General features: G+C 40.8%; 1 protein-coding gene across 11 annotated transcripts in view; it reads left to right on the top strand.

Moving 5' to 3' along the window:
- lrp8 (low density lipoprotein receptor-related protein 8, apolipoprotein e receptor) overlaps nucleotides 1-16,693 on the top strand; it is a 203,244-nt gene extending 186,551 nt beyond the window's left edge. For 2 of the 11 annotated variants that reach the window (XM_037769250.1, XM_037769253.1), the window contains exons 17-19: nucleotides 3,284-3,352; nucleotides 6,993-7,183; nucleotides 10,771-16,693. In XM_037769250.1, the coding sequence (XP_037625178.1) occupies nucleotides 3,284-3,352; nucleotides 6,993-7,183; nucleotides 10,771-10,809 (299 nt within the window). In that variant the 3' untranslated portion in view covers nucleotides 10,810-16,693. Of the gene's footprint in view, nucleotides 1-3,283; nucleotides 3,353-6,992 lie in introns of all 11 variants that reach the window. The other 9 variants (XM_037769248.1, XM_037769249.1, XM_037769246.1 and 6 more) reach the window with 6 other exon arrangements.
- Nucleotides 16,694-23,023: the final 6,330 nt, after the last annotated feature.

Genomic DNA, 23,023 nt, shown 5'->3' with positions numbered 1-23,023 from the left:
TGACATCATATCAGCAACATTACTACAATTTCAATGTCTGTATCTGTAGAATATGTCACGGACATGAAAAAAATAAATACTTATTTTAAAGTCAACAATTCCTCTTTCCATTTCCAAATAAAATCTCTCTAGTTTTTTTAATCTGGGGACAAAATGCCTTCATTTGTTAACACAAAGCTTTTATTCTGAAATATTTGCAGGACAGTGTTGGTGAAAATGAAGTGACTTGCACGGCTCCATAAATGAATAGAGTACTGGCTTTTAATCATGGATTATTATTATCATTTACAAATTAGCGCACGCTTTTAACCTTTTTCTGTCCGAAATAAATATAAATGAATGAAATGGCCATTATGAAAAGCAAACTATGTAGAAAGAAAGGGCTGGAAGTAGCAGCAGCAGCCACACTGTCGGTGTGGACACCACAAGACACGCAGTAGTTTAGCAAGGCAGTCGCCACACGCTGCTCATGCATCCAGTGTGGCCCGGGGCAAACGGTAAAATGTCCAAAAATTTACTGAGTTATACAGTTACTTCATGTCTCAGTCTTGAATGACATATGCTCAGTAGATAATTAAAGATAGAATAGAAGTGTGCAGTAGAGAGAAAGTGAGAACGATTGCAACCTGCTTTATTGTGTTTGAACTCAGATTTGACAATATTGCATTTTCATCAGAAACATTTCTCATTATACTGAGAAACCAGGAGAGTGAGGACTGAGATCGAAAAAGCTATACAGAGGGAAAGGAGAAAGGAAGGATGATGAAAGTGGATGTGAGAGTTGGAGGAAGAGTTAGAGGCATAGGGAGGACGGGGAAATGAATGAGATAAAGAGCGAGGAGTAAAACTAAGGATTGTTAAATGAGAAGCTACAGTGAGAGGCAATAAAGAGGCCATGGAGGGAAAAGAATGAGCAGAGCACTAAAAGGAACATGACAGTCCAGCACTTGAACAGGGAGGATGGGAGTTATAAAACGACACACTGTTGGGAGGGAAAACAGCATTTACAGGGATGGATAGAAAGTGATTTTCCGGGACTTAAAGAGAATGGCTGCTACAGCGAGTCTCATCACTTTGGGGGGCCTGGGTTAGGTAAGAAGCAAGAACATGTTTCCTCTAGTCTCTGAAGTTGTCAGCCTCCTCGCCACACCACAAGTGCCCCAGATGAGAGGTGGAGCAGACACGGATGAGAAAATGGGGCATGAACGAGACGCGTCTCCGAACCCACGGGCCTTGTGTTATAATTTTCAACTCAGTGCACACTGTCAAAGTGTGCCGGCATCAGCTGTTCCACATGTGCGGCGCCGCGGCTGGCATGGTGGAGCGAGGAAGAACCAGGAGTTTCTGGAATAAAAGATAAACCACAGCTGGTACACACAGCTCATGTGCATTTTATGCTCTTACTAATGTGAACCTTCACTCTTGATGCCAGTAATTATTCATTAACTGTTCAGCCACATTGGAGAAGACTGCAAAATGCTATCTTGCACCGTCTTAAAACAATAATCAGGTGCCCATATGAACAGTGAAACAGGTTTTGGTTGCTATTCATAACGAGATCACTTTCTAATGCGTTGTCAATGTAAGTGAACAAAATCCTCAGTCCTCTTTCTGTGCAAAAAATGCATCCCAGACCGTATCTGAAGTTAATATAAGGCTACAGCAGTCTGACACAAATCAAGTGAGGGTTATTCAAAGTTGTTTATTACCAAATTCAGATCATCAGTTAATATTTAAATTCATCTATGTTGACTGTAATATTATCTACTGTAGGCAACCCACGCATTAAGAAAAGGTTATATTTAAATACAGGGATATAAATAGGGACATTTTCACCGAGGCAAACGGAAAACTCTTTTTGAACTTGAAATCCCTCCAGCAATAATAGTCTTAATAAAACTGAGACTTTTTTTTCTCACTTTCTCTCTCTTTGCCTTTACTTTCCAAGACTGCTTCTTTCATAACTGCTGCTTTAATAAGATTCTAATAATCCGCCTTTTTAGAGTCTTAGGACCCATTGGGTGTCACTCATACTTTAAGAAAAGCCAAATTCACTACTACTGACTCAGAAGCTTCACTGCTCAGTCTGAAGTCCTATCACCTGCTGGGCCTCTTTATGTTAACAGTATGTCTTTGTCTGTCTGTCTGTATGTCTGTCTGTGTGTGTGTGTGTGTGTGTGTGTGTGTGGCAGTGTGGCAGTGTGCAGTGTATCCTCTACATGATTGCATTTATCAGAAAAATATGTCTTAATTGTACGTCCCATCCTTCACCTCCCATCTGTGCCTTTCTACGTGCACACGACTACACAGTCTCTTTCTAGAATGAGCCAATCAGTATGCAGGGCCAGCGCTGTGATCTTTTCTGTTAATCTTCCTCACTAGACTTCATTACAGCCATCTGATCACACTTTGGCTAATGGCTAGCCTGCTGCTAATAGGCGGGCTGGGAGCAGGATTAATGTCACGCTGCGCACCGACCTGTTGGGGGGAGAGTTGAAGGGGAGTGGGGATACAAAGCATGTCTAGAATAAGTGTTGTATTGTGACACAACATGGAGACATGCAACACAAAGTCGTGTGTTTTAAATTCAGTCTCAAGGTCAGCTGAACTATCCACCATGTTTCAAACCTCCCTTGAAAGGTGGATTGCTTTCTGAATCAAAGTTTGTTTTGGAATTGTGTTATTACAAATTCTGATTAGAGCTGCTCAATTTTGAAAAAATATCTATTTGCGATTGTTTTGACTGACATTGCAAATTGCGATATGGTTTGGGATATTAGAGGGAATGATCATTTTTACATCATTATTCTCATTTTCATTGAAAAACATTAAAATTATTACGGCATGATTTTTGCGGGGATCTGTACCAAACAAATATTTTTTTTCGTCTGTAGACTATGATGTGTAGGCCAGGAAAAATAAAAAATTGCAGTAGGCCATATTGCGATTTCGATAATATTTTGTTTAATTGTGCAGCACTAATTCTGATACATTACCTCCTGGAATTGCATTTTTCTGCTCTTGTTTTAAAATGCATCTCATTGCATATATATGGCATCCTGCTGTGATTCATCCGCATTTCATTTACACATGCTGTTTTAAAAAAGAAAAAGAAAAAAAGTCCAAAGTGAAATCAGATGGATTCTCTGCCCTTGTGTTATGCAAATAAGTTTTTCCCAGCACATTGCTTCAAACTCGTGTTTCTCTCTAGCAAAAGCCTTTGGGGAGGGTGTTTTGGAGCAAAACTTTTTATTTTTATTTCTCTTTTTCTTCTTCATCTCAGCTGCGAGTGATCACTACCTCATAGGTAACAACATCACAGTAGCTGTTCTGGGGATAGTCATTCCTATCGGTGAGTACTCTTTACTTTCTCGCTGTGTTGCCTTCGCTTTCTGCCCGCCTGCTTCTCCCTCCTCGCTTCTCTCGCGTCTCTGCTTGTCGCTCAAGTCCTGCATGTTGTGTGATGATGTGGTGTTTAATGTGTCGTGTGCGTGTTCTTGCATGTGTGTGTGACTGGGTTTGTTTGAGAGTTTGTACTCCCACCTGACTGATTAAAATAGTAGTATATTTTAGATGTAACAGTAACAATTCGTCTCTTTTGAGCATGCAAGTCCTTTGTTAGCCTCAGCTGATGTTTTAGCACAAAATAACAGTTTAGTAATTGAGAAAATGTTCTGAGCTGTGGTATTATCCAACAATAGCCTCCTGGCCTACGGCTAGAAAAAGCCATTATGGGCCGGTGAGCTCGTCAGCCAGCGATAGCCAAGCCTTTCTTTGTGCACATTATGTCATTATTAATGAGATTTGAACAAATGGGAAATTCAGTTCATGTTTTGTCATCACATTTGACCAGCTGTTATAACATTAAGCTCATGTTGCCGCTCTGGTTATATACAGTATGCTCACACTGCAATCAATCCAGCTCTCTGACCTATTTCACTGACCCAGTGGACTGAGAGCGGGTTACACAGCATCTGGAATCAGATTTGGAATAGGAGGAAAAGGGGCTTAATGAGATAAAATGCTGTTTTTGGCTCGGAGCAGTGGAAATTTTGACCTGGGAAATAACGTTATTGTCGGAGCAGGGTAGAAAAAACACTATTAGGCCACCATACCACAATACGTAAGGGATAATGCCCGACGATGTGTCCACCACACGTCGGACAGTTCTGGCCTCCACGTCGTCCATTATTATGATTATGTACACCTTAAAGGGTATTATCCCGCTTATATCATGGTCTCTTGCCAAAGAAAAAAAAAGTAAGACCATTAATTTATATGTTCATGCGTTTGGCAACCAAAGTCTTAAGTTTTTCCACAGTGCATTCAGTCAGTTCCCCTGGTGACCCTGAGGGTTTGCTAATACCTGGAAAAAATCATGACCATCCCATAAGGTTCTTATGCAATGGAAACGTTGTTCACTGCTCCGGTAAATAGGATGGACTTTATACACAACTTGGCAACGGGAGATATTTCTAGTCCGCTCAGCTCATAGAACCCTTTGGCTCAGCTACAAGTTAATGTGATGAGACTGAGATGATCGCTTATGTTGTTGCCTTCAAATGAAACTCGTGAGCTCGTGTTTACAACATGCAAAGTCGTGTACACGATATGCTTGGCGTACAAGTCGTAAAGTCGTGAGGACACTGCTGCTAAACAACATCAATGTTAGCGTTACTGTCGGCGACTAGGAGCCACAGACGCTAACAATTTAGCAAGCTGGTAACATAATGCAGGAAACGCAAAGGCATAATGACAGAGGAAAAAGATTAGTCAGTTCAGAATATCAACATTTTCTTCAGACATATTAGAAAACTAGAAAAACAATATACGACTAAAATTTCAATATTTTCACTTATTATATACCTAAAAATTAACTTCCATGGCCTCCATCAGGAATCAATGGACACCCTGCATCCAATTAGAATCAAGTATTCACCCAGACCATGGTATAAAACTACTATAAGGTATTCATACAAAGAAAGTTCTTACAATCAAACCGGCTTGGTGAAGCCAATCTATTCTATTAGCTTTCATTTAAATGATAATCAGATTTTATGGAAATATTTAATACTTTCATGCATAACATAAGTGCGAAATCAGCTGAATGTGCAAATGACCTTACAGTAGCAGCATATGTCGCTAATTGAGATCTCTTTCATCCCCTAATATTGAATACTTTGATAAATTATGGGAGCTCCAAAACATCGCGAAGCAATTTTTTTTTTCTCTTTTCATTCCTGACGATTGAGATATCAGCTCATTAAAACAACCCCCGAGACTGTTAACCCTTTCAATCCTTCATTCTGTCCTGCTGCCATTCACTGCAGCGATAAATCCCCCCATTCTGCGTTTCTTGGCAGCTTTGAAACGTTAATTATTGTTAGAGGTCCGCAAGGGCCGGATTTCTGCACCCCAGTTCTCCGCTCGCATCCATTAATGCACCATGCCCACCCAACGGCTCCGCGAGGGGAAACAGCCCAACAATGATTATCGGTATTTAGCCAAAGTCAGGCTGCTCTCTAATTGGAGTGAACATTTTTTAAATGAGACAGAAGCTGATGTTTTTTTTAAACCAGTGAGCATTTAGAGAAGAACAAAGGAAGATCTGGGGTTTCCAGCCCAGCCACACAGGGACCTCAAGTGCCTATCCAACAAAAGAGCAATTAAACGGGGCTTCCACAGGGGATGCAGACACAACCACACACATGCACACACTTGTTTTTATCTCTCCTCGTTGACACACCTCTGGTTTGGGCGTTGGTCTCTACATACACATTAATTTATACATGCGTTATACACACACACAGGTCCTAAAGGGCAGCTAAGCAGCCATGCTGATATGCTAATGAGAGGAGAGAGACAGAGCGTATCTCAAATCCTCCATTCCCCTTTTCTCTCTTCTTCTTCCCCTGTCCATTCTTCTCTCATAACCCTCCCCAAAAACACATGAGTAGTAGTCTGCAGATTTGGTTTCCTTTTTTTTTTTTGCCCAGGCTACTGCAAAATCATAAATTATAGCCCAAATGTAGCACAAGAATAATGAGGTGATGACAGTTAAGCAACCTTGCGGGGCTTTTATTAAAAACAAAATCTTAATTACTGGCATCAGGACCTGAATACTACAAGATTTAATAGAAAAGTGTGTGGTTCAGTCATTGTGTATGCATGTGTGATGTGCATGCAGGCATTCATTGTTGCAAATTGTGCATGTACATTCATGTTTATATGTTTTTGATCATTCTGTAAGATTGAGACTTAGAAGGAATGTAATTGAATGCGTAAATATATACAGTATGAAGGCTCATTGTTTTCAGTTTTTACCAGTTTCATTGAAAAATACCCAGATTATTTTTAAATAGCAGATAGATGTACAGGGTTTCCCACAGGAAATTGTGTAGCCGAGTTATCCTGACTGGTCTTGTGATCAATTTAAGGCACTTTCACAAGCCATACTCCGTTTGGCTAGTCCGAATCAAAATGAAATTCATAATTTTGGTTCGTTTTCTATTTAGTCTGGTTCAGTTTCACGGTGCACAAATTAAAGCGGACCAAATCAAAAAATGATTTGCTATGGGGTGTGTACGAAGGAGTGATTTATCTTTTTCGTCTCCAGAGCACAGTACCTTATACAACCCCACTTCAAAACGTCCAAACTATCCCTTTAAGTTAATTACAAACAAAATGATTTAAACAAAAGTGTAAAAAACAACATAATTAACTAATTTTATGCTTCCAAAAATTAGCATTAACAGTGTGTAGGAGTCCACCTTTGGTTTAATTCCCCTATAAACCTGTCTCACAGGTGTGCATTAGATTATACACCATGATTTGAAAAATAAAGACTAATAATAATGAGCCTTCAGTCCATGAAGGAAAGTGTGTGAGGCGTGTTTGTGCGTGTGAGTGCTTAAAGCGCCGCTCTGTGTCCCCTGGGCTGTGTTAACGCTCCCGCCGTGTGTTGTTGTTGTGTGTGTGTTAAACACATGCAGTCCCTATCCTTGCCACAGTGGTCATCGGCTTGCTCTGCACCGGCGGGTACCTGATCTGGCGCAACTGGCGGCGCAAGAACACCAAGAGCATGAACTTCGACAACCCCGTTTACCGCAAGACCACGGAGGACGACGACGACGAGATCCACATCGGGCGCCACAGCGAGTCCATCGGTCACGTGTATCCAGCAGTGAGTGGAAGCCACAGTCAGCCGTTCATAGCGCTTCCTCTAGGGGGCGGTGTCACAGACAGCAACTCTCACTGGTACTCAGGGGCGCCGATGCTCGCCAGCGGCAAATGAGAGGAGCCTCGGAGGAAAGGAAGGAGTTTGGAATATTTTGGGATACGGGAGGATGGGCAGGGGTTTGGTAACGCCCGTTTGTTGTACACGTAGGCCTGGTGGAAAGAAAGAACAGGCTTGCACACGCCCACAATCTCACACAACCATTTTTGCAGTAATCACTGAAAACACTAATCATACACACACACATAAGCCCTTCACGAGTACATCACATTTATTTCACCTCCATGACCATAATCATACAGTACATATGTTCGTTGCCAACCTGCCATCCCATTTACTTGTATGTTGTGTTAGTTTTGGTGATTCAAGTGTTTGTTCCGTTACTGGGCGACATGTGTTTCTTATGAGGACCCCGTTTCCTGACAAAACTCCTTACACAGACACATATCATAGTTTGTTTACAGAAGCAGCTGATGCAACAGAATTTTGTGGATGTTTCTTTGTTATGTTTGCTGCTAAAAATGATAACAAAGGGTCATCCGGACAGTAGAGGGGCACTGAGACTTAAATAATTGCTGCTGTCTCTATGCAGTGCAGCTATATGAAAGAGAGATGCATGATGGGAGGGCCTTTACAGTGGCGTTGAGATTTTAGTGTTTCGATGTCTTTGAGGGGAAAGAAGACTAGCTTTAGGGGCCGTGTCCACCAAAGCGTTTTTTCCTGAGGCCAGCATATCTTTTAAATGCTTTGCAAAGGGAATACACTATGATAAGAACACCAGCAGCGTGGCGAGGCGCTAAATGTCTTTTCTGCGCCGAGCGCTGCACGTTTAAAAAAAATTTCAGGTCGCTGAGAGTTAAAAAATGTTCAACTTTGGGTAAAACGCTTCACTCGTCACTGTCACTTTTTACCCAGCCGTCCAATCAGAGTGGAGGAGGGGCGGGACAAACAGCATTTGTTATCAAATGTGTTTATTATTATGCGTTTGTTGTGGTCTTATTGTGTATGTTATGCTATTATTTTTATGACTTTATGTTGTCCTCATGTCTGGAGCACTGGACCACACAAACTTCCCCCGTGTGGGATAATAAATGTCATCTGAATCTGAACCGAACGATCGTACTCGCCCACAAAATCTCATGGACCCACATAGACTGGCAGGTCCATCCTCTCTCCCTATGTGCTTCAGCCTTTCCTTCATCCAGAGCGAGAGCCAGAGCAAGCACCTTGTGCCCACATGTTTACTTACGCAAATATTCCGTATCATAGCAACCAGATGCAACCAAAGCATCTCAGCTGAAAAAAGTGCTGCGCCTCCAAAGCGCTCTCAAGCACTCCCAGCTGAGCATTTTTCACAAGAGCGCCTGGTGACTGGCGTTAGCTTGGGAAAAATGCTTTGGTGGACACGGCCCCTTATAGGCACTGCAAATAAATTGCTAATTTTTAGAGTGGATTGTAACATCATGTCATTGCCCTCACAGTAAGTGGATTTTACTTTTGTCGTTACAGTGTAAATAAGACATGGAGGATAACAAGGGGAGCACAAATCAGAACCAAGGACAGTCCAAAAGAATTAATCTCATATTCTTTCTTAAGTACAGTTGCAGAAAATCTCCACATTTCATGAGTTGCAGACTACCCTGTTGATTTCCCACTGATGCATTTCTGAGAATCACTCATCAGGCGTGGAGCTGCGTTTTCTTTAATCTCCAGGAAACAATGCCAACTGTGATTTGCACAAAACTGCACTTAAACGTATAGGATGCTTATGACATGTATTGAATTTATTTGTTATTCTATGTATCGGAAAGCCAGCAGGGAAGGGCAGCCAAAACGGATTATACATAGGGGGGGTGGGAGTCTAGCGCTTTGATCGGTTGGCATGGTAACACAGATTGCTTTGTGTTGCTCCAGAGAGAACGGAGGCAAAGAATTCTGGGTATCATTGGCATGATGTCAGGCTGGAGACACACACTCACACACACACTCACAGGAAACAGGTGCACGACTGAATCATATTAAGATTCAAGGTCGAATTAGCAACCAGCCTCAGTGAAGGGCTGCAGAGAGGGAACTATACTCTCTCGTCTCCCAGTTTGATTATTTACATCTGCACTAATCTCCTTTATTGTCTTTTACTTGTTTTCTTCCTCCTGTCCTCTCCTTCGCTCTCCTTTTGTGGCAGTGTGGCAACTCAGACAGCCAGAGGAATCAGGTTGGCATTATGTGGGCCAGACATTTGCAGCCGTAGGGAAGCATCCTGCATTCCAGAGAAGGAGGGAATGAACAAGGGAGGGAGGGGTTGGAAAGAGGAGAAGAGGAAGGTCAGGGAGAGGAGAGGAGGGAGAGGAGAGGACTGCAAGAAGGAAGCAGAAAAATGGATTCTATATGAACCTGCCTTTTTCTTTTCTGGGTGCCGTCTAAACGTGAATTTCGATTTCTTTCTTTATTCTCTGTCCAGGGTCTGAAATGAACTTTTTTCGTTTTTGTTTTTTTTTGTCTGCCAATGACAAATTGTATCTGCCAGTACTGTACAGTACTGTACTTTACTATTGTCATCTATAGTGGTTATTTGCATAAAAACACACAATTCAAATGATTATGATTATTTGAATATTTGCTTTTTAATATATATCTTAGCATCAGTAGTTTTAATGATGCATTATAACCTTCTAACAGCTCGTGTTAGGAAGTTAAACAGGTCTTAACTCCCTCACTAATATCTATTTTACATTGCTGTGAAACCATCTCCTTCAAACAACTGGATTTATTCAAGGTTTTCGCCAAAAGCTGCATTTTATGAGATTATTTGAACACATCATGATAACATTGTAATTTACCTTCACTTAAATACTCATTTTTATTGAACAGAGCATTAAAGCACCATAATGGCACCTCCGGTAACGTTACCAGCTCCGTTATTTAGCCAAGCAGGACTGCTGCACAGCGGTTTCTAACCGCTAACATTACTAACTCTCCTCCTGTTGATTTCAACACAGATTTGTTGTTCACAGTGCAGCATTTTCAAGGTAAAATAGGGTGCACCTCTAAGGTTTAGTAGCACCACGCTTTTGAGCGCTTTTGTTTTTCTCACCGCCGTGGCTCCGGTCCCAAACAAACTGAAACATGATACAGCGTGCTTATGCATCATTGTGCATGCGTAACTGTCAGAAAGCATCAATACAGAGGAATCAGTAGTCACGGAGGCATGAGATGCCAAGGAATCAGGCAACTAAACCAGTTCTCTATTCACATCACTAGAGTTTTTTCCTGCCTGGCAAAGTGGCGGATGGCCTGACGATTTTACCTGCCACTGCCAACAATTTACCCATATTTGGCGGGTGGCGGGTGCTAATTTCAGGCCCTGTCTCTGTCCATGTTACTCTGTTTTCTTTTTGTGTATCTCTCTCTCTCTCTCTCTGTCTCTCTCTGTCTCTCTTTCTCTCTCTCTCTCTCTCTCTCTCTCTCTCTCTCTCTCTCTCCCTCCTTCACCAGCCTACCGTGGTAACAGTCTTTTTATCTGCTGTTTGCAGCGCGTGGCACTCAGTCTGGAGGATGATGGCTATCCCTGATGGGGGAGAATGCAGCCTGCCCTCCCTCCTCAATCCCATCCTGGCCCCTCCTCTCACCACTACAAAGAGGCCAGTACAGCGCAGAGGAGAAAGAGAAGGATTCCTCATTTTGCCTCCCCTTTATGAGGAGCAGGGATGACATGTACATCTTGTATATCCCCTCTTCCTCTCCTACTTTCTCCACTGGAGTAACATTACTACCACTACTAGCCACTACTACTTCCCTTTAGTGCTAGTTCATTAGTCTCCACTCCTCTCTTCTCTCTGCCTCTTGTTAGCTGTAGTGGTGTGTAAAATGCTGCTTGATGATTTTGTTCAAACTAACCTCATTTTGCCGTCTCAGTGCACATTGTAAATAGAAGGATGTCTGGCCGCCGTACAGGGGGAAAAAGCCAGCATGCGTTATTTTTAATTCCTCATACCATGACGTTTTATTTATTTGTATGTTTGCTGTTGTAAATATATAATCAGCTCAGTGCTCCAGCACTACAGGCGGATTTGTTCCAGTTTGCAAGGATATACAGTAGCAGGCAAGGACGTTATTTTTCTTCATAGTTCCCTTTACATCTTGAGTTGACATGACAGATTCTTTTAAAAACAGTCATCCTTTTTCACACCCAGTCGCTCAGAGACGCCCCTTGGCATACTGTATTGTTATGTAGGCAGGAAAAGCTAAATATAGCCAAGGGGAAAGGAGACAGAAAACGATGGGCTTGTCTGCGTGTTTGGAGGTGATTTCGGGGTGAAAGAGTTGGGGAGGGTTTTTTTTTTGTTTTGTTTTTTAGGGGAATAGGAGGATTTGTGCCACCAGAGGGTAGTGCCTCAAGGTAAAAAGCAGCAGGGCAGAAAAGGCAAAGGATTATGGGTAATCCTCTTTCCTGGTATCAGAGGTATGCGTACAGTCGATAATGAACTTGGGATTGTTTGCTCATTTGGGTGTTAGGACTCACACTGTTCCTGACTCATTGTTTGTGTTTGTGTCTGCTGCCATCAATATTTCAGAGGTAAAACTTCAGACGGTCACAAAACACCTTCCTGGGACTGTTTTGAGATATGAAAATGATGCTTTGAGTTCTATGACTTTCAACCCTAACATGGAGCATGAATACACAAAAATAGTTATTATCTTTTCAGCATTTTAGAAATTCAAAAGACGGGACAATTTATGTGGTTTCTGGAACTGTATAATGTGTAGTTGCACATATTGGAATCCTGTAGGAGTTAGGTATGAGAAAGCAAGAAGCTGACTGATTAATTGACAATAGGCAGCTGCAAAGTGTGAGTTTTTGCAGTATTTTTGGCTCCAGTAGTCTTTAACACTCCATTAATCTTGTGGGTATCACTCCCACAACATCATTTGTCCTTTGAATTGGCATAATGTGGCATAACGTGGTTTCATAAACATCAATCCCGGTGTTTCAGTGGCTTCACAGCACTGCTCCTGGTGTTTCTTAGCGTAGCATTTCTTAGTCTTTTAACAACGCAGCTGTGTGTTTTCTGGATGAGATGCTGTAGAAAAAGAGCCCACGTTTGGAAGGAATCACTTTCCGCTGTCGCTGACTGCTTGGCCTGGTTGTTAGCGGCCCTGTTTTGTACGAGCAGATGAGTAATACGCCGAGGCTGACTGAGCCGAGCACTGATTTGATTTGAAAGCTGGATAGAGAGGCAGAGTGTAAACCAGCGTAAAGAGCTGATCTTCCATTGGCTTGCCACAGACATGCTTCCAGCCCATTGAATCAGATGGAATTCATGCCCCATGACTATCGCAATAATTGCTCATAATGCGTTGTAATAGTGAATTACTGTTGGCCGTTATGACAAGTTAATATGATCGCTGTTACAAGTAGTCATGGTTAATGAGCAGCTTTCCCGTTATGGACGTCATTTAGTGTCAATAAAGGGCATCTTGGAGGTGTTAAGCACACTTATAATGCATTGTAACACCGGTCTTCCATTCTCAGAATAACTCATTTGAACAACGTTGCATTTCAGCTGAGCTGAGCTAAGAAATGCTTTTGTTTGTCACATCCTCAGTCTTTTTTAATAATAAGCAAAAACAAGTTTAGCATGCAAACATTAAAGTCTTCCAACGTCGGCTCAGTATAGACTCAGCATATGTATTCAGACAGTACGTGCATACAAACAAACAGTTGATTAATGGTAGTTATTATTCATAGTCTTCACTGTTTCCTGGAAGTGTTTGCTCAGTGTGGATACTTGGGTAACCACAGGGGAGGAGGAAAGAAACAGAAGAAGACAGACGTCGGCAGGAAATTCAGACTAAACCGTACATGCGAACAGGTTTGTGCGTGGGAGATGAATAGCAGGCCATTTATTTTACCGGATTTCTGCTGATGTTGTGTCGCAGCACTCTGACACTCATTCCCGCTCGCAGCCCTTAGAAGGATCTGTACGTACTGTACGTGACAAGTGGCGTGCTAGACAGGTAAATTATAGTCCACCCCAGCACTGCACTCCCCTACGTCTATCTAATGAAGGAGGATTGAGCACAAGGGGGTGGACATCTCCCCTCATCTTAACCTTGCACAGATGAAGCAAGATAAAATGCATTACACGGTGGGGAAGACTTTCACTCAGCTCAGCATGATCCCGGACTGGTTTGGTCGCTACATGCAGTGTTTGTTTTTTGGGCAGAACGTAGGATTGACATGTTTAAATTGACACAGCTGCATTTGGTGTAAACTAGTCATTTTGTAATATTTTCAGTGGGTACGATGGCCACAATTACATATTTTTTTCATAAAAAACGATGTCCAAGTCTTAAAATAAAGATAAAGATGATGTAAAATGCCAAGAAAGATGAAACGGGTCAGATATCTTTGTGAATTTGAAATTAAATAAACCACAAACCCGCTCCTGGATTGACCCCTGGGCTCAGCCAGCTCTGCACTCCCCGTAGTTTCCTTCATGTCCACGTTTGCTGCAGGTCTAATGGAGTTCCATACGGAGGCTTTGCAGTTAGGAGAATAAATTGCTTATTTATTGAGGTGACTGAGCGTGGCATTGTAGAGAAGTTATTATTGCAACAGTGTGAAGACAGATTGGCCGGTCCCCTTCGTGGCCACCTTGAGAGCAGCCGTCTCCACTGAAGGACGCTGAAAGAGTCCAGAAAGGGATTTTTGTCATTGATCATGTAGTAGGTAGTGATGGTAGTGGTAGTAGCGGACATGCTTTGACAGTATGCTGTCTGGACATTCTTGATTCAGGAATCATTTAGCAGCTAATCAATGTCCTAATGGCAGCACTATCATAGTTTACTTTCAGTCAACAGGATCAAGTTGAGCACTCTGCCTCAGGCTGAAGAGGTCGAAAAATAATTCATTGTGTGTGTTTATGTTCATACGTTCAGTTATTCAGTTGTTGTAGCACAGGTATGATGTGTAGGTACTAGATTCTCAGTCCACGTCAGTTTTTCAGTGTAGTTGCTGCAGGGTTGCATGTGCAACATAACATCTAGCACAAAGTTGGTCAACACCACAAAATTACTATCTAAATACAGAATATTTCCATTGTAGACTGTGTCAGTCTTAACGACCAGGTGCACCCATGTTGAGTTTAAGATGTTCCTAATCTAAAGATCTGGAGCCGGTTGCACCAGCAGTTCGTAAATTCAGACGTTACCAAGTTGTAAGTGGAGATCCACACATCACTAAATGAAAATGAGGTGTAACCACACACTTGTTCTTACGTAGAGATTATTTGTAATTAAATGTTTACACCAGGTATGAGCTAACTGAACCAACAAAAAATGCAAACTTTAGCTCGTTAAAATATCATCAAATTAGGCTGACGCTACATAAAAATGCTGATCAAAGGTGCTAAATACGGGATTGGGAGCATTCCTATTGCCTCTCAACAGCTCTCAAAATGGAGCAGCGTATTGCGGCTTGTAGTTAACAGCGCTAACAGTGCAAACAACAAGGAAAGTGCTGACAGAGTTAACAGTGTTTACCTGAGGGGAACCAGAGGGTGGGTGCTACACTTCTGTGACGACACCATCATGCAGAGCGGCGGCCGGCTACTAAAGGCATGCACGGCCAGCCTGGCTATGTTATCAAAGCTCAGAGAAGCTCAGAGAAACTCAGATTACAACACACACAGAAGGAGAGTGACTTCATTCTCTGCTCAGGTAGACATTACTCCTCTATATGTTTAAATAGCAAATAGTTGTTTGCTGCTATATTAATGCTCTGGATATCAAGTTTAGCACCTTTACTAATGATGTAAACTGGGAAGTTTTGAAATTACATTTCACAAAAAATAACGCATTATACCTCAAATAACAATCGTTATGCTGATGACATGAGACTAAATGACCAAATAATGTCAAGTTAGTGTATTCAGATATTTTACACTCATTTGATCAATACCACTAAGTCTGAAACACATATTTCTCCATGCATGCATATTTAAATAAAACAAACTGATTTACAAATTACTTAAGTCTTTACTCGCTGAGACATTCCTCAAGTTTTAATGGGGAAACCCAGTTCAGTAAATCGCTCGTAAAAGCTACTGTACAGTAGCTGGTTGTTACTAAGGATTTGGAAAGACTTAACACACAAACTTAGTGGTGGATTTACAAACAGCTGGTGCAACATAATCCTGGTTCTAGATCTAAATGTAGACTTTACCTAGGATACAAACACCTGCTCAGTAAAATTGTTGTTTTTGCCGATTCATCTATAGATTTAACTCACACATTCATAAAGCATATAAAGGATATTCCTACTGGAACAAACCCTAATGCATAATAGGCAGGTTACTATCACCATCCATCCATGACCAGGTTGCGTCTGGTTTATTTTATGAGAACGATGTTACATTATTAGCTCATCATAACAAATTCTAACAGCCGTGATAACCCATAATCCATTATAATTGTATGCTGTAATTATAGTGTTGCTGATTTGTGCTCCCTGTTTTTAACTGCTTGTCCCTCTCTTCCTCTCTGCGATCCTCTAATTAGTTGCTTCCAGTCTTTTTTTCTGAGCAGAGAATCTGACCCATGCTGCTTTTAACCCGGATGCACTGACTGCTTTAACATCACTCACATCTCTCCACCACTTCACTTCCTCATGCACCGCATCAAGAGTAATGCCAGCTGTGAGGCGTCCGTGGTTGTTATACTACTGAGTTTTTGTTTCGTGAGCAAAGTCAGCATTGCTGTCTCATTCTCTTGCCTCTCCATCTTCATCTGAGCCATCGACATCTTTCCTTTGGCAAGGGCTATCAGTCTTTGGGTAGACAGGCACACACTGGAAGAAAACACTGGAGGAAATAACCTGGAAACTCCAAAATAGCAAGGAAACCCCCAGAGTTGGAAAAAAAAACAACTTCCGATCATGAACCAGCAAAGAAGCCCCCCTTCAACCCCCAGCTACAGTTGTGGACTGTGGAAGGAGCCCTCATTGACTCTACTTGGCTGGATATTAGCTCTTGTTGACCCAGTGACTTTCCTTCACCAACTGCTTCCTCTTATTATCACGTGTTTTTGGACTATTAGTCTGTGAGTTGTAGTTGTTGCTCTTTCTCTCCTTGCCAAACCATTCATAGTTTCATATTTGACTTCTTGATGTTTGATTACTTGAAGGGCAATGTTCAGTCACCTACATTTTTCTACCAGTTAGTGTAAAACGAAGGTTGGGGGAAGAAGACAGCGATGGGGAATTATATCTTTTTATGGGGTGGGATGATGATATACACGGGCAAATATAAGAAACTATTGGCTCCAATGTCTGCAAAAACTCTCGTGAGACTCGCTGCCTGACGACCTATCCTAACCTTAACTATTCAAGGTCAATGCCTAAACTTAAGTATTGACCTACAATAGTTAAGTTTAGGCATTGACCTTGAATAAACTTAACCATTGGAGGTCAATACCTAAACTTAACTATTGGAGGTCAATAGTTAAGTTTAGGCACTGACTTCCAAAAGTTAAGTTTAGGCATTTAACTTGAATAAACATAACTATTTGAGGTCAATGCCTAAACTTAACTATTGACCTCCAATAGTTAAGTTTGTTCAAGGTCAATGGCTAAACTTATCTATTGACTTCTAATAGTCAGGTTTAGGCACTGACCTCCAATAGTCACATTTAGGCATTGACCTTGAATAAACATAACTATTGAAGGTCAATGCCTAACCTTTACCATCTTGCGAGAGTTTTCCCAATTTGCTGGTTCCCTTCTAGACACGACCAGGGAGCGGGTCTTCTTCACGGAGTCCACCATGTTGTGAAATCTGTATATCTTTTTATGGGGTGTGATGATGATGTACACGGACAACGTTTTGATAAATAACGGTAATGTCACAGATTTGAACATTTTACTTCCACAGTGATTGAGGTGGGAGATAATCACTGCAAATATAAGAAACTATTGGCTCCAATGTCTACCTGCATTTTCTCAAAATGTTGCTGATGTATCATTGCAAGGAAATCTCAAAAACCATCGGGGGCTCTGTCCATTCCACAGCCATACGACAGGCATTTTTTTACGCTGTTTGTTGCACAAAACTTTTCAAGAAGCCTTCTGCACTGTGTAAAGAGATAACGTTCTTAGGAGGGGGAATAAAAGGGAGGGGGGGTCCAATGGTACAGTCCAATGGTTTTGAATCATGACTTGTAAATACGTTTTCATACAGCAAAAACTTTTTGATAATGTTTTAAATGTATCTGTAAAAAATGATGTACATAAACCTCTGGGGTAAAAAGGAGTGTAGACTATATATGAATTTATTTGTACACAAGAGCACTGGATTTATTTACTACTTGATTGTAACTAAAAATTAATAATCTGCCAAAGTGTTTTTATTTTACGTTTTCTCCAGTCTGTTCCATTTGTTTTTTTTGCTTTTTAACAGCATTGCAGATTTTTAGTGTTCATACTGTATTTAATTCTGTTGAATAGATTTTGTTGTCGTGTGTTTCTAAAAAAGAAGAGGGGTTATCATTTTAATTTATTGGTGCCTTGTTTTGTGCTCCTGTATACTTTTACTCTTTCTGTTTCTCTGTGTTATGTGTCTGTGGGAAGGCGGGGGGTTTAACTGGCGGGTTGGTGAGGGTCGGGGTGGGGGGTGTTAAAAACTTAGCAACTTCTGTACTTACATGGAATATCTGTACTGTATGCCAAAATGGTCTCACTCACGTTTCTATGAAATCAAGCTGTTGATAAATATCTCTATATATTGATATATTAAATTTATAAAAACTGTCCAACCTATTTGTCTCTCTGTGTTACATCTGGACGCTGCCTTCTTGTGTTTTTTACCAAGAAAATATGAAGCTTATAGTAGCATATAAAGGACACATTTAAAGGAACAATGTGTAACATTTCGAGGGATTTATTGGCAGTAATATAATATTCATAACTATGCTTTCATTAGTGTATAATCATCTTAAAATAAGAATCGTCGTGTTTTCGTTAGCTTAGAATGAGCCTACACGTCTAGGGGCATTCATGTTTTTGCATCTGCCACCATACAGTAGTTCTCCTACACGCTTTGCACATGGGAGGAGTTTCAGTTGGTTGCAATATGCAACATCACCACTAGATGCCACCAGATCCTACACACTGCACCTTTAAGAACAGCCTAATCTCCTAAACATTATATTACTATACAACAAAACTGCATTTTTCTCCCGATTACGTTTATTTTTGACGCATCACAAATACGTTTCTAATAAGTCCAGGAGGAGGTCGGGTTGGATGGCATGAGTCAAACAAACACAGGACTTTCACCTATAGGAGACTGCTGTTCGTATCAAGTGTGAAACCAAAAGTCAACGTTGACTAAGTTTATTTTATGTTCGTAACTTAAATAACGTAACACATTTTAAGCCAAACTATGAGGTTTTACTAAACATAATCAAGTAGTTTTGTTGCATTTTAATTTCGTTTTGTTTCAGTTTACACTGATAACCACGTGTTTAAAACTGCGACGGTAATCTGGGAGAAAATACATTTTCCCTCCAAACATAGTTGAGAATGCAGTTCATAAGTTGTCTCATGATTCATACATTCACTCATGGACACACTGTCATGTAATCCATATAATAAATATACCATAGCTTTAGCTTTGAAGCTGAAATAAGTATAAGTGATTTTGACATCTGTGTGTCCCAAACAGATCTTTCTGTGTGTTTGATAATGGATAAAAATGTCCCCAGCACCCTGAGTCTTTATTTCCTCTTTGTTCTCATACTGATATCCAGAGAAAGAGACCAGACAATTTACAGTTAAGGGCAGGATAAACAGAAGTGTGAGGGTAAAATGGGCTGACAGTGTAACCAAAGGGGAAAAGAAAGTACCAGGAGACGGGGGATATGTGTGTGTGTCCTCCCTGGAGAGTTGGGAGGACTGACGGTTCACAGGGGGTTTGATGGATGAGCTGGCGGTGGAGAGTTGGCTGAGGATATGGGTGCTCTGTGGCCTGCCCATTGTTGCAGGGGTGCTGTTGCTCTTCGTTGAAGATTCAGCCCGGCCGGTGCCCTGCGCTGTCATCTCCCCGGGCGTTACACAGGCCAAGGGTTTCATTGAAGATTTATGATAACTGAGGGAGTCGTGGTAGATCAAAGGGTTATGGTGTTATGGGCTTTACTCTGGTCTGAGCAGACTGAGGCATGTTTCAGGCTATCCCTTTGAATCTCATCTTGCATCTTTGGTCAAGTTTATACAAGTTAATATAAAGCTGTGGCTTGAGCAGTTTTCAGAGGGTTGAAATAGAAATGTTGTGATGACATAGAGTCAAGGACAGGTGTTTGAAGTCAGAGTTCTCAGTGCAATCAACCTGAACATAGAAACGGAGTCCACAGAGAGGCCTCCAACAAGCAGCCAGCGCTACAGGCTGTTAATGGCCTCTGTGAGTGAAATGACTGTTATTCTGAAGAAGGCCGTGTGCTAAAACATTGATTTCTAGAATTTGAACTAAAACAAAGATTACAATTGTGACATGATTTGCTAGATTTCCCCTCATTAACATCAGACAGCACATTAATAGGTGTGAGTTTTCTCTCAGTCTTTCTATGGAGGACAGAACCTTCCAAAATAAAATGAATAAATAAATATGCCATTAAATGAACCAAAAAAAATAATATTAAAAATAAATATAGGTAGTATTAATGAATAAAATGTGACATAAATTGATATTTCTGTTTTAATTTGCTTCTTTATTTATTTACCTTTGTATTACTTCCCTTATCTACTGTATCTACTCTGCTATTTAATTGTACCTTTTATTTATTTTTTTATTTATTTTTTATTAACTTTTAAATGTATTTATTTATTTTTGCGTTTATTTCTGATTTATTTTAAATTTATTTTTAAATGTATTTATCAATTATTAAATTGTATGTATTTATTTTATTTTTTGTTTCTGCATGATGTTCCCTTTGCATTTCCTCCTATATTTATTTCACCCAACTTATTTATTTCTGTATTCTTTTCAATATACATTTAATTTTAAATTTGTTATGCATTTCTGCCTCTTTATGCAAATGAGGGGTCTGTCATTCAATATGTGTCACAGGGTCAGAGTGCATAGATCAACTTTCGACTCCACATCCCATCCAAAAACGCCTCAAAATTAAAAGGTAAAGAAGCGAAGTGCTGTCACAGCGCTGAACAAGAGGTTCTCTGTTGGTAGAGATCCACCTTCTCCCTCACCCTCCAACTAGTTCCCTCTCCGCTGCTAAATGGAGTTAATGTCCGACTCTATTAGTTAACATCTGGAGTTAGTGGGGCATCCAGGTGGCTGAGTGCAGAAAATCTCCACTCTGCACCTGTCACTTAAAAATGAATAAAATATTTTGTGAGCCCGGCACGACAACTCTACTTATAAAAATTATTTTTGGAATAGCACAGCTGACCTCGGTGTGATCATCTCCTCCTCCTCATCCTCCCCAGAGAACAGCTCTGTTTTAGGTGTTCAATTTGTTCTTCAGAGTGTAAAAGGTTTAACGACTATTAAGCAATAATGAGGAATAATAATGATCATTTAAATCTCGTTTATAGTAATAATGCTAGTGATTTATCACCTAAAAGGACAGCATTGTTGACTATTACTTTAAAAATCTCCCCTTTCCCCCCATACACTACACTATGAAATGCAGTTTTACATCACGCACCAGACAACAGACGAAGTTATCGAGTAGCTGCTGAACATAGTGGAGCGTTTAGCAGCTAAAGAGTTGCTTCCTTCAGTATTGGTGGTGACTAAAAACAAAAGCTTAAAAGAGAGTGAACATTCGACTCACACATGGGGCCAGAGGCATGACTTCAAATGAATGCTAATGTTGAAAACAAAACCTTTTCCATCAATTTACCAGGCTATTTTTGTTTTGTGAGATTGAGCTATTTCACCACCATCATTTTTTTAAGCTGTAAGAATCGTTTCTATTTCCTTTATGCATTACATCGTGGGACAATACAGTCTACATCAACTGCACACATTCAGTATGCAAATTACATTTGAACATGCTTAATCCTTTGTAAACGAACAAAAACCTGCATTTAATTATAGTATGGTATAGAGTGGTGCAGGAGTCCTAAAAACCTGGAAATGAGTTAGCATTTCAGCACTTCCGGTTGCCTCATCTGGAAGTTAATGGGTCTTTCAAATGGGTTTTAGTTAGACGCCTTAAACAAGATTTGTGGTTAACACAAGCTTAAGAGATTTTAGGTTTTGTTCTAGGATGTAAAATACGTCAGTAAATACCCCACTCGTGAATTTTGAAGCCTTTAAAACGTGTCTTAAAAAAGGCGGTTGTTAAATGAGACCACTAAACGTCATCCCGTCGCCTCGTCCTCCTACAGCCTCGTTGTGTATTCTCACGCTCATGCGACCGTGGTGTAGTTCGTTTATAGCCTAACATTAGCTTTTTACTTCTGACGATTGCATTCACACTTCAAAAATCATAAAAGTAAAAATAAATTTAAAAATATATATATATATATATATATAAATATATATATAGTCTATGTATGCAAAAACACCAACAGCACACTTAAAAATCAGGGGTATTCAGTATGCAAATTGCATTTACATATGCATAATCATTTGTAAACTAACAAAAACCTGCACTGAATTACTATGTATGTATTTAGAACAAAACAGCGTGATGCTCTGCTGCCCCTGCTGGCTGGAGGCCTCCACTACACTAATGTTACTGCCATCAAAACTGTGAGTGCAGCAACACGCTGAAACCCAAACAGGCTGCCAATCTGCTTGGCTCTTTCATCCAAGAAAGATTAATCCTCCGTTTTGTTTTCAGGGTACAGCACTTTCTGTAAAGCACAGGGACACAAAGTAAAGTCTGTGCTTATGTTTGCTGTAGTAATTCCTTTTAATCATTCTCCATTATTGTCTCCTCTCTTCCCTCAGTTTCATTATTTCTTCCTGTCTCTCTCTCTCTCTCTCTCTCTCTCTCTCTCTGCCTTTGAGTTGAGAGCTTTGCAGAGGAGACGCAGGTTTACGGCGCTCCTGTGTGTGAACAATTTCACAGAATTAACAATTGAAGTGTTTCACAACCATTGCAATAAAACGTGATTGTTAAAAGCAAATTAACTCTCTCTCCACCTTTCTATCCCTCCTGCATTTTCCCTCTCACCTTCTGTCTCTCTCTTGGTCCATTTCATTTTACCTCTATCAGCACTTTTTTTGCTCCTCCTTTTGTAACGCTTTCACACCTTTCTGTTGCAGCGATAAAATGTTTCCACTTTGTGAAAGGAGCCAGATCGGTTAATTCGCCGCATCTGGACTCATAAAGTTATTGCAATAAAGTCTCTCTCTTTTTAAAAATGCAGTGAACACACGGCCACCCATCTTCCTCTCCCTCCCTCGTCTGCCTCATGGATGACAGCTCCTATTATCTCCTGGATAATAAGTTGCACAGATTAGCCATGGGGGCAGATGGAGGAGCAGGGATATGTCACAGTGTATGTGTGTTTGTTTGTCTCTATCCTCTGTTTAGCTGTGTGTGTGTGTGTGTGTGTGTGTGTGTGTGTGGCTATTAATATTTGTGTGTCTGTTTGTTTGAGCGTACTTCTCTTTGTCTGTATTCATGGTATTTCTGTCCAGCTGTGTGTGTGTGTTGGTCTGTCTGCATAGTTGCATGCCAGCGTGTGTGTCTGTGTCTTAATATGTGTGTGTGTGTGTGCCTGCACCGGGACACACTAGAGGAGGAGTTGATGGG

This window comes from Sebastes umbrosus, chromosome 5 (genome assembly GCF_015220745.1).
Source record: "Sebastes umbrosus isolate fSebUmb1 chromosome 5, fSebUmb1.pri, whole genome shotgun sequence".
In the NCBI taxonomy this organism is placed as follows: domain Eukaryota; kingdom Metazoa; phylum Chordata; class Actinopteri; order Perciformes; family Sebastidae; genus Sebastes; species Sebastes umbrosus.
The sequence above is the reverse complement of the archived record's forward strand: the minus strand, read 5'-3'. Positions and strand labels throughout refer to the sequence as shown.